Source organism: Lepisma saccharinum, chromosome 13, assembly GCF_977018435.1.
Source record: "Lepisma saccharinum chromosome 13, izLepSacc3.1, whole genome shotgun sequence".
Classification (NCBI taxonomy): Eukaryota; Metazoa; Arthropoda; class Insecta; order Zygentoma; family Lepismatidae; genus Lepisma; species Lepisma saccharinum.
This window is the reverse complement of record NC_139241.1, coordinates 46,656,839-46,679,073: the sequence shown is the minus strand read 5'-3', so window position 1 is coordinate 46,679,073 and position 22,235 is coordinate 46,656,839. Positions and strand designations below refer to the sequence as shown.

Sequence of the window (22,235 nt, the reverse complement as noted above, 5' to 3'; positions counted from 1 at the left end):
TATGACGTTGAAGATTCAGTCTTAGCTGCTAGAATATCAATTATCTTGAAAAGCTACCCTATCACATTTTTTCTACAGTCCACTCATTAAGTGCCCTATTTTATACCAAAACATAATAGAAAAAGAACTATAATACTTTAAAAGACTTCGACTACATAGAATATCTAGCAAGCAAACAACACCTTTTGCAAGAACACAATTCAAGAAATAACAATACAACTAAACGTCCCAAATCACAGAAACAATTCAAGATAAGTATATTTCACATGCCTCTTGAGACGTTCAAAAAGCTATTCAAGGAATGGAAGAATAAATGTCAACAATGTAAACATGAACGCAATTTTTGTAAATAAATATTTCTTTCGTAGCTTATACTCCATTACATATAGGGTACTTTCTAGAGTGTCAATTATTTACAGGTCCTTTATTACATACATTATTAATGTATTTCTTCATACATTAAATACTATAGTTGGGCTCACACTTGTTGCATTATGTTCGATATGCAAATGAATAAACAGGCAATGTAAGATTATTCTATTGTTAATTAATAATTTACCTAAGGTTTTTCTTTTAAATAATGCTCAGGAAGAATGTGGGCTTCAGTCTCAAAAGTTTCAATTTTAATTCACTGCAGTTTAGAAGTTAAAAAAACTTCTATCCTTGATTTTTACTGTGTTTATTTTATTTCCATATTTTATGTAATTTATAATGTATTATATTAGTATATCCTTATATATATTTTTTGTACATGGTGGTAAAGATCTGAAATGCTGAGTGTAAAGATAAATACGTTGTGCATTGTAATATTTGAAATATTGCATTCATATAGGCTATTTTTGTACAAAATAGTTAGATATTTTATTCCACTCTCTTCAATTACCTTGTATTATTATTATAAAGCGCTTTGTTAACTGTCGTATACACATTTAATTTAGCGTTGACATGTTTTATGTTTATTTACATTTGTGCACAATAATATTTCTTATCAAACTGTAAATTTACAAACTCAAAGCAGAAAATGTAGAACACTGTAATTGGGCATTCGTCTGTTGTGTTCAATAAATAAATAAATAAAATTTAACAATCGCCGTTGAGGAATTTTCCTTGAATCTATCCTCACAAACAATTACCGTGGTATGTGTTCCAGCTTTTGCAAACTTAACTGTCGGTTTCGTATTAATGTTCAATATTTAGTAAATCTTAGAAGCAAACTGGCACGACACAACAAGCGACGAAAATACAGAAAGTGTCGGGCTATTAACAAACTAATAACAGTAACTAAGCAAAGTCTTGAAAAGCGGATTTTTTTTTATACTTTCCAGGTTGTTCGGGAACACAGGATACTGCGCGGCGTGCTCCAAAGTAATCCCTGCGTTCGAAATGGTTATGAGGGCCAGAAACAACGTCTACCATCTCGAGTGCTTCGCGTGCCAACAGTGTAACCACAGGTAAGTGCGCTGGCAACCCTCTTTAATATATATCTAGCAGAAGGAAATTGAAAGAAAGTGATTTCGAGTAGGAACCTGTGCTCGAACTTTACAATAATAGTGCTTTCCGTGTCTTCTTTGTGTATTCTTCCTTCTGCCGTTCTTTCTCTAACTCTTTCTAGCTATATTCCGTCTACAATTTTCTCTCTCTTTATTTTATTTGTCTTCTTGCTATGCTTCCCTCTTTCCCTTATCTCTGTATGTTTCTTTCTGCCTTCTATATTTCTTTATCTCTGTCTTCATTTCTGTTTTCTCTTGTATATATTTCTCCTCCTTCTTTCCTTTCATTCTTCTATATTTATTCTTCCTATCTTTCGTTTATCTAGCGCTCACTCTTATATTTCTCTTTTTCTTTATTCCATATTTACTTCTCTTTCATTATCTGCCCCGTTTCTTTTTTCTTTCGTTTCTCTCTCTTTCTTCCATATTTCTTTCTCTCTTGTGTTCTCTCTTTTCCCCTTTTGTATGTTGTTCCTTTACTCTCTCTTTTCTCCTATATTTCTATCTTCCGTTTATTTTACTCTCACTCTTTCTACGTTTCTCTTTGTTCCTTCCATATTTCTTTTCTCTTTATTTTATATTTCTCCTTTCCTGTTTCTCTCATTCATCCTTTATAATTCTCTCCTTATCTTTCCTCCTTTTTTCCTTTTTTCTCTGTTTCTCTTTGTATTTCTATCGTTTTATTTCATGTTCTCTTTCGCTATTTCTGTGTGTTAGTTTCTCTCAGTTTATGCCTCACAATCATTCTTTCTCTCTCTCTCTGCCTCTGTGATTTTTAGTGTACACATGTAAGATTACTACATGTAAGATTCTTCTTCTTTCCTGGCACTACAGTCCATCACAGACCCTGGACTCCTTCAGAACTTTCCGCCATCCAGCTCTATTCACAACCTTTCTTCTCCAACTCCTAATTTCCAGCACACTCAGGTCGTCTTCCACCGAATCAACCAACCTTGAAGGTGGTCTTCCTACTTTCTTCTCCCATCCATATTCGTAAATGTGATCTTATTACACACCATGTTGTCTGGCATTCGGTATATATGCCGCAACCACCTTATCCGTATTAGTTTAATTTCCTTCTCAATTTATATATCCTGATAAAGCTAATATAGTTCCATATTATACCTTCTTCTCCATAATCCATTTTCATGTATCGGCCCATAGATCCTTCTCAGAATCTTCCTTTCAAAGTTTCCGATCATTGACTCACCCTTCTTGGCTATTATCCATGATTCACATCCATACATTAAAATAGGTCTTATTAACGTTTTGTATAGTTTAACTTTTGTTTTCCTTCTGATGTACTGAGACTTCATATGTTTTCAGAGTCCGTAATAGCTTCTATTTGTCATACTTATCATTGTTACGGGCTGCTAATTTAATAACTAACTAATTAACTCAATTAACTCAACTGAACTGAGCTTAGCAACGCAACAACGAAGAATCGCTCGCCTCACCTGCTGGGCGAATTAAACATTACATGAAATATAATACGGTCAGGATAAGTGCCTAACAGTCGGAGTTACCGAGAATAAACCTAGGAGGATATGATTTTAAATACCTGAAATGACGTTACATAATACTACGGTGTTTCTGAATATACACATATATTAAAGCACAGATAAATAGAGATTACATCTTGCCCTCTTTCACTCGATCTCAAATTCATTCTCTCATTCTATGGCATATTGCGACAATATGACAAATACAAAGGTTAGATTAATTACTACTTTGACCATACTCTCGCTATGTCTTGGCTACATTGCCTTTTACAATTTATCGTTTAGGATTTTAAGTATAAAGTGAATAATTGTTCCTTGTGCGAACCCCTTCTATCTTTTCTGAAGGTATAAATATATTTCATGAACTGTCGTTTGCGGCTAACATAAACTCTCATCTTTAACATTGATTACTTCCGCCGGAATACCGATGCCTAGGGATGCCATAGCACTGATTTAAGTTAAGCAATGATTTGATTCACGCAGATTCGCGGTAGATAGTAGTCATCTTTCTCACACACGCACATGGTTGGATCTTACCTTCGCTGCATTCCCTCTGACCTGGGTTGGGTGAAAGTGGTCCTACAGTTTTGGAAGGCCCCCACACTCCATCGTTGCACCTCGCGGTTATCCTGGTTGGCGAAAGTGGGTCGGTTGGCGGCTCCATCTGGCATCATCGGATCCTGGCTTCACTCGTTCACTGTCGACTCCATACGACAACTTGCGCAATAATAGGTCAGTTCTTCGCGGTCACTCGTAAGTACAGATACGTGACTTGGGCGATGAGACGAACGTACGCGATGAGCCATTCGCGGTTTCACATGGATATCAAATGTTATTAACTTTCACTACTTTGGACGTTGTTTCGGTCGATTGACACAGGTGGACGTGTCTGGCGTTATTCTCGCATAACCACACGTATGTGCACGGATGCGTTGACGGCGAGGGGGAGAAGGACACCCTGGTTCTATTCTGCTCTACTCCATGGCTCTGAAACACTCACTCGAGGAAAAACAAATCCAGACCTCGAGTCTGCTTGCAACTCGCAGCTCGGTCGCGCGTAGCTCACACTCCGGTGGCGATTGTAGGCAAAACTGTGTCAAAACTGTCTCTCGCTATTCCAAATCATCCCTTTTATTCCAGATTTGAACGTAGTGACGCTGTACCCTCTATGATCAGGTGCTTGTTTATTGTTTCTGGTGCTTTGACCGTTGTCCTCCTATCCTGGTCAATGCTCACTCCGGTCCTTAACCCCTGGTAGCAGCTCTTCGCGCAGAGATTAGGCTAAATCTTCCTCTATTGTATTCAGTCACGGAAAGCAAGGGCAACTCAGTAGGGTAGCGTCTCCCTTTCAATTCAACGATGAATCTTTAATATTTCATAACTCCCGTATTTCTGTTCTGATTAGGCTCAAATCTTGGAATCAGTACTTTCATGATGTGGTCTTCCGCTGGTTAAAATCTCATCCCATTCGGTCCATTGGTTTAGAAGTTGCATTTTTCTTGTTATTCCCATAAGAATGCATGTAAATCCGAATTCGGGCGAAAAACGGTGGTTGAGCAAGCTAGTGCTGGCTAAGACAGTTCGCTAGACACCTGTATTCGCGACGGATATTAATATTACCAATTGCAATTAATTCCTACTAACGGGCAATTAGATTAATTACTTGTCACTCAATATTTGACCGTTATATCATGTAAGTATCTACATGTAAGATACCTGACTTTATTTATCTGTGTGCTAGATCCCATCCTTGCCCATCTGGTGGCTACTCCCATGTTCACAAAACATCAAATTTCTCTCAATTAATATATTTTTAACAACATTCCATACACATTTGTTCCCCTTAATTTCACAAGAAAAAACCCAAAGCTTCCAGAAATATCAACATTGAACAGCAGGTATCATCTCCCAATTATTTACAATACCATTTTACAAGGACGCATATTACTCTTAACTCTCTTCTTGGAGCGGCCTCGACATGGCAGACGACCCAGACGACCTCATGAGAACATCCACACATGGGACACACACGCGCGAGACTCAATGGCCAGACGCGGCAAGATAATCCAAGACCGTGGGAACCGAGAGGACATTTTTGACCCTCAGCTCAATTTCCCAATTTATTAATCTCTCTTTGGCTGGTCACAGACGCCCATTCATGGATTATTCTTATGCGACCAGTCGGCGTGGGTCGACGATGCATGCTCCATATGGGGTGGTTCTCGCGGCTCATTTTTCTGTCTTGGCGGAAATAATATGAAGAGGACAACCCTTCTTCATAAAGCCCCTGGATAATATAAAGAGACGTTGACGCAAAACTGTTATGTGGCTTTTTATGTAGTTCTATTTTAGGAATAAGCGTCCTTATTGCACTTTTGGCTAATGCTATATTTTGTGTATAAGGTTGGGTTTTCTTGGGATGTAAATATAGTAAGTGTTTCTAAATTATGTTTAAATATTATCATAAGATTTAATGATGTGGAACCAATATTCTGAGGTACTTGGAACCACAAGGCAATAGTTTAGTTTACTGATTGGTTAGATATGTACAAGTTTACTGATTGGTTAGATATGTACAAGTTTACTGATTGGTTAGATATGTACACGTTTACTGATTGGTTAGATATGTACAAATTTGCATACCCCGAAAAAACTTCCAAATTATATCACAAATACACCACTGAGTCCCCCCCCCCAAAGCAAAAAAGCTTAGTTCGCACAGTGGGAATAAGACCCCTTATTGCGTTTCTGACTAAGGCTATGAGGCAGCGCAAACTTTAAAAGCGTTTCATGTACTTCGATATAAAGTGGAAGAAAGCTTTTATGAAGAACCTATTCTGATATACGTACATATTAATGTTAGTGTTCTTTAAGGGGAGGAGATACAGTTACGTACCAATTGTGCATTTATTTCAATACCGCCCGAATGCTACTAAAAACAACAACCTGGGTGTATCCAAGAGTATGAATTTCTCTTCATGTTGCAAGTGGAAGCGTTTCTATATGTTGATCATTAAGCTGGACACGATGTTTGAAAAATATGATGAATAAGAATTTTCGGAGTCCCATGTATTCCTTATAGAGAATCAACTTCAACATCAAGTTACGGCTAATCAAATGGGATTTTCGACTTTTCCGCTGGTGAAATGCATCTTCAAACCGCCCTCTTCCCGTTGACATCTTTTTCTATTCCATCGGAAGTTTTATATTCCCAAGAGAACGAATCAAACCATATTCCCATATGATCAATGCTTTTCTCCTTGCCTCCTGGCAGTGTTGCCAAACCTGATGCACATAAAAGAACTAAATTTCACCTTAAATGGAATTGAAACTGACTTTCATGGAGCTAGATTTACGAAGTCTGGATATAGTGCATTAACAGTGGTACTGTTAGTTGTCAAAGGTGTGGGGGCACTGCTATTATCGTTAACTCTAAATTGATGACAATTTTTTCTTAGTTTTCAACATCTAGATCCAGCGGCATCGCACATCTCAAGAATCCACCAATGGTCGTATGAAATCGAAAATCAATAATTCCCTGACGATATGTCAATTTCACGTCAAACACGGCGATATAAAGAAGCAGCTGGGGAGATGAGAGAGGTGTGAGGCGACGCAGCCATTATAACAATATCACGTCACGTGCAAAATGTACAATCATGGGGGTATTCGTCCCGGTTCACAGCCGAACGAGTGCACCAAAGAGCCAGATCTGGCTCCAACAGAGCTAAGTTGGCACACTGTCACGGACGGAAGAGCTTGGGAAGAGTCCCATGGAGACTGTATCGCATGCCCTTAAATACATGGTAAGACGAGTAACATAGAGATTTTATATATCAGTGTCTTGTACAACAAGTGTCGGTCTCGTCCCGAGCAAAAACCGCCATTCGAGAATTTAGTAAACGAGAGCGTATGGTATATGAAAGATAAATAAAAAAAATTTCACCGTGCGACATATTCAGACGTAACAAAAGGATTACTGTTTGATCCTTTCAGGATAGGTTGTTTTTATTTTTACTGCAAAACTTATGTCTGTAGTGTGTTTTTACAAGGTTTTTATTTTACATTTTAAAATCTAATGTTTGAAGTGAGGATGGTATCGAGGATCATCTCGAAGTAGCGTCGAATCGAGGCGTCAAACTGCCTTAGCGACTTCTACACGCTGCAAACGTATGTGCTATGACACGCTGTATGTGTTGTTCATGCTATATATACACAGTATCACAAGACTCTAGATGAGACGATTCCTATAAATCGAGACAAGTCTGTGTTTATAAATCGAGAACGAGAAGAGCTTTCTGACACGAGACGGGACGAGAAAGTACCAACACTAGTCTCGTTCCTGTCCTTCCTGTCGCACTCTTAATATCTGCCGAAAATTTAGCTCGCAGGATACAAAAAAATCCACACTCCATACACCCCACACTCACCCCTCTCCGTACGCAGTGTGTATAATTCATAGATTGGAATCCACCCCTCCATTAAACTTGGAAAGGGCATGAAAATAAATGAGCATCGCGTAACCCCTCCCCCTCTCCCCCTTCCCGATTCCATTCCCCGGGAAATTAGAATCTTTTGGCTGGCGACACCGATATCAAATCTGTTGCCCAAGGCGAGTATCGAACCTATAGACTTTTCCGATTCGCGTCCCATTAATTTTCCTTTATTGCCAAGCTATTTAAACCATGTTTTTTTTTCACCCACGTTCCTTTCGGCCGGGGGATGTGATTTCCCCGAAGAGTAGTAAATGCTTTAAAGACTGGAGCCTGCCTGATAAGGTCACTTCCGCGCCCTTTGTTGACGCAGATGGAATTCGCTTCACATTACCTCTCCACCCCCCTGCCTTTTCAGCCTGCCCCGTATAGCCTCCACAACCGTCCTGCCATCTGACGGTTGATTTTCGAAACTGGAATCCGTGCAGTAGCTGCAAAGGAAGGGTTTGAAACAGAAGTTAATTTGGAAACATTGATATGATCTTTGTTACTGCCACTTTTACTGTGTTGAAGCGTTACGTTCTCGTGTTGGTAGAGCTAGGTTGTTTTCGTAACGTTCCTGCGCGTATTTGAAGCGAGTCTATAGCGTGACGTTTCATGGAAAGCCACGCCCGCACGGCCTTGTTCATTGATAACGCGCATGCTCAGTACAACAGGCATCCTTCTCACAGGCAGATAAACGGGTAAGTAGACATACCTACTAATTCTTGGTAGTTGTATCAGTACATCATATTTTGTTCTCATACCTTTTGTAGTTCGTCAGATATGGGTAATTGGTACGGTGGTAATTGTAGGATTTGAACTAAATGTATTTTCTACTGTTACGGCGGCCGATCCTAATGCTGGCAAGGTAAGTGTGGACCGGGGAAGCGACCAATCCAGCACGATAAGAAACGCAGCAGCCAGTAGATCGAGATTCACGTAGTACTTCAACCCGCCGCGTCGTGTCTCCCGGCGCTACTGCTGTTGTCTGGTTGGTCTGAGGCGTAATCTCCGCTCCCCACTTCTCTTGCCAGAACTAGGACCGGCCGCCGTAAGAGTGGAAAATACCTATAACTGGCGCTGTTCATCTTTGTCTCTGTGCTTGGGAACATTTTGAGATGATTTTTTAAAAATTATTCCCGACTTGCAAGCGACATGTTCAACAGTACTGTGTTGTTGGTTGCATATATTGTAGGCGTAAAAGTCTGTAACTGCCGCCACGCACAGTGTCGAATGGCCTTGTTTCATTCGCATGTTTTGCGTGAATTTGATTGGAAGCTTGTGAGTAACAGTCTAGTTTTGATATTTTTTAAAGTCTAAATTCTATAATGCTAAACATTATTTTAATTAATATAGATTTTGTTTTATTCATTTCAATTACGATAAGACTTGTTCAACTTCCATGGCGGGGTATTCAGCGAAGCCATGGTCGAGTCCTGTTCAAGGCATAGGCGTTTCTTGCGATAGCGTCATCGCCTTGTAATCAAGGGGTTCCGGGTTGGATACCCGGTGGAGGCACATAATGGTTCGGATCCCTCTTTAAACTCTAGGTCCATTGAAATTCAATGTGGTTGTTACAATCCAGAAGTGTCCGCTTTTCATCGTCAATTGTTTCAGTGGTATTTTAAGTCCACTTATGAACAGTAAGGATAATTGGGACTGGACCTACAGTTTAAAGTGGGATCCGAACCACTATGTGCCTCAACCGGGTATCGAACCCGGGACCCCTTGATTACATGGCGACGACGCTACCACTGCGCCATCGGGAGAGAAACGCCTACCACCAGAAATCGCTATTCATTGAAATAAAACAAATATACAAAGTATAAACTGTATGAGCAGTTTTTATCGATGTTGAGTTTAAATGAAGATGAGATTGGTAGACCCTTCTGTGGCAGAGCGAGTTAAGTGCTCGGTTCATGATCTTATCACTGAAGATTCTGGTTCGAGTCCACGCCTGACCATGGGTAAGCCTTTCTGAGTGTCTTCTCGGCTGTTTCATCTAATCATATCACGCTATCAGGCCCACCATTGGTGCGTAGCGTCCCTACCGTCAAAAATAGGTCATTTTTAACTCGGCGTCGTATTGGACACAGCCGTCTCACACATCATCATTTGCTGCATGGGCTTGACCCTCCGCTATGCCGTGCCTGTAAATGTTCGGCAAAACATTCTCGAATGTCTCCAGGCACACTTTTAATCTATCCAACAATTAATCATCTACGATAGGAGATAATGACAGTGTTTTACATAATGTATTTTGCTTTTTGAGAAGAGCGAGCCTTTTCACTGTTTCTGAGGAAGTTTTTAGTGTCTCCTGAACAGGCTCCTTTACATCCTTGCTAGCACATCGCGCTACGGATCTAGGGGTCCCGGATTCGAATCCCGGCCTGGGCGTGGATGTTTGTGAGTGTCCATTCACAGGAGCGTATTTTCTAGGCTAGCTAGGCTATCTGCGAAGCCTGAAGTCTAGACAATAAAATTCAGGAGAAAATTCGATTAGAAATTGTAAGTATTATTATTCATATCAGTGAGATGATGAAGCTGATTCTGGAGTTGGCAACCTGATTTCTTATGAGTTGGCAACCTGATTTCTTATGAGTTGGCAACCTGATTTCCTATGAGTTGGCAACCTGATTTCCTATGAGTTGGCAACCTGATTTCCTATGAGTTGGCAACCTGATTTCCAATGAGTTGGCAACCTGATTTCTTATGAGTTCGTAAATGTATTTCTATTCATAGCCTAGGACCACGTGACATAGTGAGATAGACCAGATCTTGGACTCAGTATACGCCATTCATCAATTTCATCATATCATCACTCACCTCCATCTTCGCAAATTAGCCAAAAGTGGCACAAAACGCGAAGTAAAATAAAGCAAATCATAACCTTGCACTATTAACCTTTCTGAAGGGCTTTTTACACCCCCTTTTTTAAACTTTCAAGTAAGAATTTTTAGATAAGGGGATTGATTTCCTTCGTATACTTTGAAGGGTGTAAAATAGCCGAAGCACCCAAAAATTTAACTCATTCATTTATTCATCAATCATGCTCACCGCCACAATTAATCAACAGGGGCAGCAACGCGACGTCAAATCAAATGCTAGTATGAATGTTGGACGGTTGCCTTAACCACTCACTACCTTGACTCGCTAGGAAAAGAAATAACAACAATAAAAGGATATGATTACAGGCTCCGATTTCAATACCCGTTCGAGAAACCAACCGTCAAAAAGAAACGTGTGTTTGTGTGGGCTAATTTCAGTCATGCAAATACCCCCCTTGTCCACAGGTGTCAAGTGCGTATGGAAATACGTCGTACCGCATTTCGTAAGTGGCACTCGTGGGCACAACCCCTTCAACCCTCCCTTTTGAACAGTTCCACGCGCGTGGATGTGAAACCCAAGCTGTCGCTTTGGAGTGTTCCTCGCTTAAGGTGAGAGGATGCTCACGCTGTCACATCCACAAGTGTTTAGGGGGTAGTGGTGGGGTTGGAGGATTGTCGTCCGCCCCTGTTTCACGCCCCGAAACAAACGCAGGGCAAGAACCGTACATGAGTAGCATTGGCCATTATAGCGCGGACTGCGGTCTCATTGGATTAGCAGATTGAGATGACACAAGAGAAGACACCAGAGATGAGTTGTCACTATGCGTGTGTGGCGCCCTCTTTTCCGACCGCTCGAGAGGTTTCCCTGGCACATCCGTAATATAACACCACCGGGACAAACGTAGCAGCGACAACTCGCTTGACATGAGTGCGAAAAAAAAGTGTCGTCAGATAAAAAACGGCACCCTCTCGTAACTCCCCGCCCCCTTCATCCACAAACGGAATCTTTCATTTGTTAACACGTGACCATGCACCGAGAGGACAGTCCGAATGTAACGCGATACTCGCAGTCCGGATGTATTTCTCGTTGCTTGCGTTTCTCTCAAACCCTGAAAAAGAATCCTCTTTTGGCACGTTGTCATGTTTTAGAATTAATTAAATATTTTGAACGTCTCTCGTGTTTTTTTCCTGGAATGTCCGGACCGAAAACGTGTTGCTGCGGAAGAATTGTCATGCTCACTTGTCCTCTTCTTTCAGGTTGCAAAACCACCGCCCGACCGGCTTACCGAGAAGCGAGTCTTTGGTCTACCACCGACAACGTTTCGGTCACAATCTCTTATCATCCACAGGGCTGTGACTTGACTGCCCTAGAAACGTCATTTTCGAAAATCCATCTTTATTTCAAACAACCAAGCCGTTCTCGAAAATTACTCTCCTTTAAAAAGAAACAACAACAAAGAAACACTATAATATCCTAAAACTTGAAAAATTACCTTCGAATTCCTTCTAGAGTATTCACGTGTGGTTTGCGTTCACTGTTATCTAGATATCCGCAATAGCTTCGTGGCTACATAAGGATATTTTCCATCACAGATATCTTGTATCTATTAGAATCTTCAATTGAAATTTCTTAACCAGAATCTCCAATTGAGAATTCCTTACTAGAATCTCCAGTTGAGAATTATTTAATGCGATCTGTAAATAGATTTATTTATCACAATCTCCAGTTCAGAATTCTCTACTGTGATTTTCAAATAAGATTTATTTATGAGAATCTTCAATTCAGAATTCTTTACCACAATCTCTAATTCCACAATTGATTTTTAATCATCAAAAACCAATTAAGAATTGTTTACCAGAATCTCCAAATGAAATTTATTCATCAAAATCTTCAATTTATAATTGTATACTAGAATCTCCAATTGATATTTATCCATCACAATCTTCAGTTGAGAATTCCTTACTGGAATCTCCAATTGGGAATTCCTTACTGGAATCTCCAATTAAGAATTCCTTACCAGAATCTACAATTGAGAATTCCTTACCAGAATTTCCAGTTGAGAATTCTTTACTGTGATCTCCAAATACATTTTTTTTATCACAATCTCCAATTGAGAATTATTTATTGTAATATTCAAATAAGATTTATCAGAATGTCCAATTGAGAATTCTTCACCAGAATCTCTAGTTGATGAATTGATTTTTATTCATAAGAAACTTCAGTTAACAATTGTTTACCAGAATATCCAATTGAGTTTATTCAACAGAATCTTTAGTTATCCTTTGAGACCAACTATCTTTTAAAATATAGTTGCCTGTAAGCCCCAACTGCCCAAGTATCTTTATAAAGATAGTTGGTCATGGTCGTAGTTATGACGTCATAACGTCGCTAATATTAGCTGGAATTGCGATTTTGTTCTTTTATATTATTGTTAACACACATATTGCACCGTAAAGACTCTTGCAGGTCTTGGTGTTTCATAAACAAGGCGGGAAAATGGCTGCTTTATTTGTGGCGGCTTAATTTGAAATCCGAGGCTTGAGTCAGCGGCGGGCAGACATTTCGTTTCGGTAGTACAGGTCGTGTTCTATTGTTCGTATGATAATAGTTCAATTATTTTCTTGTTCCAAACATACTTGCAATCATTTCCATGTGCATTTTGACAATGTCCGGTACTTTGTTGTCCGGAGGGAGGGGAGCAAACCCCTTTTTTAAAAGAAAATTTGGAATTTTCTGGGTTCTGCCTCCCCTCCATGGATACGCTCAATGTGCATAAATTTTATATAGTCCGATTCTATGGTTCATTCCGCGTACAACGGTATATCATTCATCTCTGTAGGGCAATTAGCCTCCGATTTACAGTCATCTAAATCAAACTCTGCATTTTGCTAAAAATTGGCCCGATCTCAAGGGTTTACCTGGTGAAACGGGCTTGGTCTCCTAAAGTTTAAGAAATCGTTACCAGAATATGCAATTGAGATTTACTCATCAGAATCTTCAATTAAAATATTCTTTTTCAGAATCTCCAATTGATATTTATCCATCAGAATCTTCAATTGAGAATTCCTTACCAGAAGCTTCAATTGAGAATACCTTACTAGCATCTTCATTTATCAGAATCTCCAATTGAGAATTCTTCACCAGAATCTTCAGTTGATCAATTGATTTATAATCATCAGAAACTTCAGTTAAGAATTGTTTACCAGAATCTCAAATTGAGATTTACTCATCAGAATCTTCAATTAAGAATTCTTTACCAAAATCTTCAAATGCGAAGTCTGTACTACAATATCCAGTTGAGAATTGTTGTTGTTTAATTGTTGTTTTAAGTTCACTTTATGCACAGAAAGGCTAATCGGTACTGGACCTACTGTTTAAAGTTCAATCCGAACCACCGTGAATCGAACCCAGGACCCCAGGTGAGTATTCTTTACCGTGATCTCCAAATTATTTTTTTATCACAATCTCCTGTTGAGAATTATTTGCTGTGATCTTCAAATAAAATTTATTTATTAGAATCTCCAATTGAGAATTCTTTACCAGAATCTCCAATTGAGCAATTGAGATTTATTCATCAAAATCTTCAATTAAGAAATCATTGCCAGTATCTCGAATTCAGATTTAATCATCATTGATTGATTTGTTTTATTTCATGGATTGATTGAGTTAGTGATTTTCAATTGAGAATCTTCAAATATACTTACAAGAATCTCCAAATGAGTTACCAGATTCTCCAAATATATTGACCAGAATCTCCGAATTTATTTCCTAGAATCTTCAAATTAATTTACCACAATCTCCAAGTATATTTGCCACAATCTCCAAATTTATTTACCACAATCTCCATCAATAGTAGGGTCTCCAGCCGAGAATTATTTACCGAATATCAACTCAAGGCACGTGGAAGTTTCGTCTGGCCAATGCCCCCACTCCAATGACGTCTCTGATATACAGGCAAATCCATCCACTTGCCATATAGACTTAGAAGTGTGATATCATTGAGGTGTTTAAATGACGGATTTTCTTTCTAAATAAAGTTGCCTGTGACACAATTATCATTTTCCAAAGCAGGAAACTGTGAATTAACAGTTCAAGAATTCCAAACGTCAAACTGCAATGTAATGATCAAGACCATTGCAAACTAGATGGAATGTTGATTGATTTGTTTTATTTCTCTTTTCTGCCACTTTGGCTAATCGCGAAGATGAGGATGAATGGTAATAAGATGAAATGGACCATTACGAAACACAAGTCTCACTTAGGATTATACTGCTCTGAGCTCAGACTCCAGAGTCTTGTTAGTCTGCAGAATGTGGATCCAGTGTTGACTAAATGTCGAAGGAAGTATTGGTTATCAAGTTTTACACCCCAACTGCTCAATTACTTGTGAACACTTTCCTCCGGGGGGGGGACAACCAATAAAACAATACCAATATTTTAGAATTGTCCCGTACGTCTGATTTGTAATTAAATTAAGTGTAATTAGTTTAATTGACTATAATTTTAAGAATGAGATTATGAGATAAAAAATCAATATGCTGACTAAGGCAGTAATTTATTTTATTATAAAACATGAACTAAACGTAACGTTTCAACCTTCTAGCAAGGTCTTCTTCAGACTCTGCACCAAGTACAAATGTAACAAGATACAAACACAGGACAATATATATATACACAAACATTACTCCCCTCCAGACTATTAGAAAGTTGTTCTGGAACATTCTAGCAGGTGGCTTTCCCTTGTCAACTGTATTTTCACCTAAAAACTAAACATATTTACTTCCATCTAGAATGTGGTTGGACTCTTTATCTCACGCTCTTTTTCCTTCATTCTTCTTTCTTCTTCTCTCCTCTTTCTCTCTTGTCCTTTCCACTCTTTCTAACACCTTCTTCCATTCTTTGCTTAACTTCAACCCCCATTCCAGTTCATTGTGTCTTCTTCACCTTTCTTCTCTATTTCCTTGGCCCCTTTCCATTTTCTCACTAGTATTCTCTTCTCCCTTCCTATCTGCTTAGCGTCATCCCACTCTATGGCATGTCCTGTTTCTCTCGTGTGTTTAAATATCGCATTTCTCTCTCTCTCTTAAGTCGTACATCATCCCTATGTTGTTTCAAACTGTCTTTTAGCCTCTTTTTCGTTTCTCCTGTGTACACACTCTGACATTCTTTACATTTCACTTCGTAGATAATCCCTTCCTCTTCTCTGTTTTGCTTTTTCTTGTTTGCATTCTTCGCTATTCTTAAGATGCTTCTCCCTCCCTTCCTGTAAGTTTTAATGCCCGCTTTCCTAATCACTTCGCATATCTTTTCTGTGGTCTTCCCCATACTCCTTATTCCAAACTTCCTTTCTTTTTCTTCATCTTTTTCTTTCTCTTCCAATTCTCCCCTGCCGCTTTTCTTCCTTCTACTGTTTATCTCCAGTCTATCCTCCTTCTCATAGCCATTCTTTTCCAGCTGTTTCCATAGGCTATTTATTTTGCCTTCTTTTTCACATTCTTTTGTGCATATTTTCTTGATTCTGTCCTCCATATTCTTTATAAAATTTATTTTTGTCACCTCACATCACTTCTATTGTGGCAGAATACCCCTCCTGCACACTTCTTCTGATGCCAAGCTGTTTCAATTTCTTGTCCTCTCTCTTCCTTTTCGTCAATATATCTAGGTAGCTTAACTTGTCTTCTTCTATTTCAAGTTCCAATAATATCCATTTTTCTTCATCTTGTTGTTGTTGTTGTTGAGTTGGTGTTTTAAGTCCACTTTATGCACAGTTAGGCTAATCGGGAATGGACCTACAGTTTAAAGTGGGATCCGAACCACTTGTGCCTCCACCGGGTATCGAACCCGGGACCCCTCGATTACAAGGCAATGGCGCTACCACTTCGCCATGGGGGAGGCTTCTTCATCTTGTATTTCTTTAGCAAAAATGTAGAGTTGCCTCTTCGTTCCCTTCCATATGCCAAAATAATCGTCCACATATCTGCAAAACAGAATTATTTTGTCACCTGCTTTTTCTATCACTTTCTTTTCCCATTCATTCATAACCAATTCAGCAAATGCTGGGCTTAGGCTAGAACATATATTCAGTCCTTCACTCATTAACATTATTTTATCCCCCGTTATACTGTAACAGTTATTCCAAATAGTTTCAAGCGGCTTCACTACCCTTTCACTATCCCATTCTATGATTTCTTGTCCCATTCTCTTTTTAACAATGTCCAAAACGTGACCCCTCTTGATGCTCGGGAACATACTTTTCACGTCTAAGCTTAACATTGTCGTCTTCATCTCATTTAACTTCGTGCAGAGTCTGAAGAAGACCTTGCTAGAAGGTTGAAACGTTACGTTTAGTTTGTTTTATAATAAAATAAATTACTGCCTTGGTCAGCATATTGAGTTTTTTATATCATGTAAACAAGGCTTAATGGTATTATAAGAGATTATGAGAATCAAAAAAATAATAATATGGAGTGCAATAATTTACATTTACAGTAAACTAAGGCGTCCAGGCTTTCTACAGAATATCTGTGGATGACATCATCAATGAAACATTCTAGTGTTTTCTCATCGCCCTCAGCAGTTGGCTACCTTCACAAAAGCTTGAAGCGTATCCTGATACATTATATTTCTTAATATACCAGTTAATAAAACGGACGATAATTTAAATGCGTTCATTATTTTGACTTTAATTATATATAATGGAGGACTTAATAAGTGCTTATTACAACGAATAAACGAAAAACAGAAATAGTACGTTTCAAAATAAAATTGAAGAGAATGAAAGAAAGTCAAAGTGAATATGGTTGCAAAATGTCTTATGCTTGTCATATTGCTGAAATGTTCGCCCTGAATTCATCACTGCATATGAGAATCACGAAATTAAGAATGCTTTACCAGAATTTCAAAACTTAGTAGGGTGAATCCGAGGAATTAGGAATTTGGAGATTGTCCTAAATACATTTGGCGATTCTGGTAAATACATTTGGAGATTCTGGTAAATAAATTTGGAGATTCTGGCAAATACATTTGGAGATTGTGGTAAATATATTTGGAATCTGGTAAATAAAATCGCAATTCTCTTACCAGAATCTTCATTACCACAATTCATTCTGGTGAGTTGCCCAGGAGCTTCAAACAATCGGCAGCGAACTCCGATCGCGCACCAAGGTAGTTGCAACCCCAGCTCTCTTGCGTACCGTTTTAACAAGTGTTTTTCGCAGCCAAAGAAGGGTGTGGGGGGTGAAAACCCCCCGCGACGCGTGTAAATACGCACGGGTCGAGGCAGGCTTCAGGAATTTCGGTGTGGGCGAAAACGGATTCGAGGTTTATCGACTCGGATTGAATTATTCCCTCGTCATTAGGCGTCAGATGAGGCAGAACGTGCGGTTGTCTGTCAGAGGCAAACTATGCTTGCCGCGTACAAAGCGTGCCGCCGCTTCCCTGTGTAATCTGCAATTAACGCTTGGACAGCCCTGTTATGTAACAAGCTTTGTGGGTTTGTTCCGCTGAATGCCAAACAGTGTTTTTGACCGTTTTCATAAAGTAAATACAATGGACGACAGTGGCGGAGTGGCCCTCTTTTTTTGGGAGGGTGGGTATTTCAAAAGGAACGGAAATGAACAAACGTTTTTGAAAAAAAAATTGACATTCTGCACTTTTACCTCTTTTCAACCTTTATTTTGCTCGTGAACCCGCACTTGTGTTAACGTTCCACAATGGGAAAAGAATAGCATCGGTTGTAAAAAACCACGTGACCATTGGGTCAAATAGACCTTTACGATGACCTGTCCTCCCCCCTTCTATTCTCGATGCCCCACGAATGCAAGATTTCAATTTTAGATACTCTTCGGCTGCTACTGGTCAACCGATTTTTTGGTAAAAATATATACGTTTCATTTCGCTGATATCAAGTGATATCGTATCGTACTGAGGCAGTGAATAACGGATTTTCCCTGTTTTGTATGCACAATGGGTTCGCTTTTTTGTGTTTTACCACCCCCCCCCCACACCGGCTTGTTTTCATTAGAAACGACAATGTATGCCGAAATGTTAACATTTCTGGGATTCTCCAACACGACGGTGCGCCGACACACACGCGCACAGCTCAAGTGTGCTCTCAGTTACACGGTGCAAGCTGTCGACATCCCTAGCTTTTCTCCTATGCTGTCTTTGTTTGAGAACGTATCGAGACGAGACGAGACTTGTCGCAGTCTCGGTTTCAGCTCGAGTTGTAAATGCCTGTCTCGTTCTAGTCTTGAATAGTGTCGAAGGGTTTAGTCTTGTTCTCGTTTTCAATCGGATATGGTGATTTTGATCTGTCTGCAGGACCTTTACTCCGATAAATTCAAGGCCTACGGAGGAGGAACAACCGTCAAGAAGCGAAAATCGCCGACCACCGTGGCGGAGTGGTTAGCACAGCGCGCTACGACGCCAGGAGTTCCTGCTTATAATCCCGGATAGGCATGGGTGTTATTTGTGAGTGTTGCGCCCATAATTCCGTCATATCATCACTCATCTTTGCGATGAGCCAAAAGTGGCAGGAAAGCGAAGAAAAATAAACCTCAAATCAAAGAAGCGAAATTCAGCCAAAAATATCATAGTAGATGTGACAGTATTACAAACAAACTCATGGAAATATTTTGTTTGATCCTGATAGTCATGCATTGTTGCAGAATGACAACCTACATATACATACCGTATGCACTGTTGTACTTGATCCGTAGCTGAGAATATTGAAATATATTCCAAGAAACATTCTGGAAGACGTTAACAACAATAATGATACAATATTTTCTAAGTCTTGGTCTTTTCCTCTGCTCTTCTCCCCACCTCCCCTGTACTACTTCATCTATTACCTCTTCTTTTCTTCTCATTACAAACCTTCTTCCCGTATGGATTCAATTATGTCGGAGTCCTTTGAAACTTTCCTGCCTCTTCAAGATCCTATATCTTTTACTTTTGAAAACACAGCCGTACTATTTTCTAGCACATATACTTTGCTACAGAGCAATTCAAGTTGTTAGTACAGAGTGATTCCAAAGTCCGGTCTTATAGGACAATTCCGTGATAGCATAAAATGGAAAAAGGGCAAAGATGTTGGATATATGTGGGTTTCAGTCTAAAGTGCTTGAACTTTCAACATGGCATGCTAAATAACAAGAATTGCAATTGTGATGCAGCAACTCAAAAAGTTTCAGTCTTAAATTTTCCAGCAAGATGGTGCACCACCGCACTGGGCCAGGATTGTAACAAATGTCCTGGTTATAACTCTGGCCATGTTGAATTGCGAGGGTATCCCAATTACTTGGCCTCCTAGGACCTCTCGACTTTTTGGTGGGTGTTATATCAAGGACAAAGTGTGGCAAATTCTTGTCATTAGAGGTAAAGGTCTAAATATGGGCTCCCTTTTTTATGATGTCATTTTCTGAGGGAAAAAAATAATATATCGAGCACCTGCCTTTAAAATTCATATCTATGAAATATATACTTAAATGTAATAGCATGCTAAAGTACGTAAAAGGTTTCATTTTTTAAAATTTTAAAAAACAGTCATTTATCGCTAAAACATTATAAAATTTATATTTATGAATAATCTGTTTTGAAAATCACGCGGAATGGGAAAAATCGAAATTAAAGAAAACATCCAAATATTTGTTGAAAATGTGATCTCAACATTAGACCTCGTGTCATAGCCCATATTTAGACCATCACGCCATTTTTCTTCTTCAATTTATTGTCGCTCTCTGTGGTACATTTTTCACAAACAAATCATGGCATTATAAAAGCCCACATTTGTTTTATGTACCGCTAATATCATAACCTATACAAAGCAAATGAGAATTCGGAAAACGCTGAGTTAAAACATACCTGCAAAAAGTTTTCGGTGGTCGCAATTCCATAACACCGTCCAAGGCCGAAACTAACGACCACTTTCTCTTGCGAATTGGCGCCGCAACCTTTGTCCTTGACAGATAACCAGTTCCAAAAGCCTCTGCCAGGCTGCAGCACCCGGGAGCGCTGATAACTCCAAAACCCATATTTAAACCTTCGCCCATATTTAGACCTTCTCCTATAATATTGATGATTTAACAATCAGAATAACCCTTGCCGTTGCTACTGTTGATGCGGACATGGTACGACAAGTGTGGTTATAGTTGTAATAACGTTCAGATGTGTGCGCGAAACCAAAAAACCTTTTCTGTTATACAGCTTTCATTTCCAAACTGCGCTTCAAGGTCACGGCATCCTCTCCCCACGCAGTCGCGTGTTCCCCTCCAAACACAACCAACACACGCCTTCGGCCTGTTCATTGGGTGCCGCACGGGGAATGCATAGGAGTGGGTGAGAGGAAGCGGGAAGCTGGGTGGATGTCCTTGAACCCCACATTCGAACTGAAAAAATATAGTGCTAGTATGTCATTTACTAGTCTTGTTATTAAAGTGTGAAATTGAAAATAACCTCCACGGACACCCCGTACATTTTCCACGTTGGTAACCTTTTACGATGCTTCTCAATAAATTTGCAAAATCCATACACGTAGCATTGTTGCACCAAATAACTTGACTCCTTGATACTTGAATGTGACACGTACCGGCGGAGAAAATTTACTCTCTATATTCCGGACGGAATGGAACGTGGAAAAAGAAAGGAATTCGTCTCACACACAGCATCATTACAGGAGCGCAATTCCTATCATCTCAAGCAGGGTAAAAAATAGAAAAGTTCATTCCTATACATTGAACATCCTTCAGCGATGCGCTGCTCGACGTCGAATTCCTTAACATATTCCAACACGAATGGATGGTTATTAACAACCAATCACTGCCGTTTTTTCCATTTCGTTCCGAGTCATACTGCTAAAAGGGGGGGGATGGCACGTAACGTTTTATGCCTGAGCAAACGAAAAGACAAAAAAAAAAAAGAAAAAATCGAGCCCTCTTTTTACTTCTCCATTTCCCTCATTATCACGTACCAAACTCCAGCTTCAAGCGTCACACGGCCATTTTATGTTCTCGGCAACATTTCAAAGCAATAAATTTCTGCTTGACATAATAACATTGTTCCTTTTTTTTCTTTCTCTCTATTTTTTCCCATTTCGCAGTTCACCTCATTTTTTTTCGCCGAGTTCCTTTATGTGATTGAGTACCGGAGAAACCAACCAGATCCTGCCTGGAAATCTGATAATCGACTTCAAAATCAATCACAGGGTCTCCTTCTTTTGTCTTACCTCGCATCGGGCGAATTTTCATCACCGGAAGTGCTCAAGCCAGACTTCCGACCTTTATGTATCTGATTGGCTACGTACCAGCCAACTTGCTCATCATTGTTGGGCAAGTAACTAAGAAGATATTACATGGTAGATGCCGTTACTCACTCATGCACATCCATACAACACCTAGACATACTCGAGCTCTTTCATAATCTGTCAACTCATTCCTCTTCGTCTCCATTTTCCGACTCACATTGCTTGAGGTCCTTCTCTTCATCATCCAACCATCTCTTCTTTGGTTGTCCTCCCACCAGTGGCGTATTTCCATACTGCGTTTACCGCAGATAAACCAACTTATTTAATATATTTTTATATATTTAGCCTCTTCAATGTAGGAATAATTTCCAATTATATGTCGTGGAATGTCTGTCGGCGCAGGTATGAGTCTCGCAACTCAAAGGTGATGAGAAGCAAATTCCACAGATAAATGTACGGTTACTTCCGGGGCGAGCGAGTTGTGATTTCGGAATACGCACAGGGCAAAAATGGACGGCAGTGATCGGAAAGGGATGAGATTAGATCAGAGCAGAGCTGGAGAGGATTGAGAGCAGAGAGAGAGATGTTCGACACACTACATGCGCGGGCAGGGTAAGTTCCATCTTCCCTTCTGTCTTAAGCTGCGCTGCCATTCTCAAACATGACGATATTAGGCCTATAAATGTATTTAATTTTG

The 22,235-nt window shown here is 39.6% G+C and overlaps 1 protein-coding gene across 2 annotated transcripts in view; it reads left to right on the top strand.

Moving 5' to 3' along the window:
* Window positions 1-22,235, top strand: part of LOC145996938 (LIM domain only protein 3-like) — a 191,054-nt gene that overhangs the window by 147,840 nt on the left and 20,979 nt on the right. For both annotated transcript variants that reach the window (XM_083133522.1, XM_083133521.1), the window contains exon 4: window positions 1,326-1,451. In XM_083133522.1, the coding sequence (XP_082989648.1) occupies window positions 1,326-1,451 (126 nt within the window). The remainder of the gene's footprint in view (window positions 1-1,325; window positions 1,452-22,235) is intronic.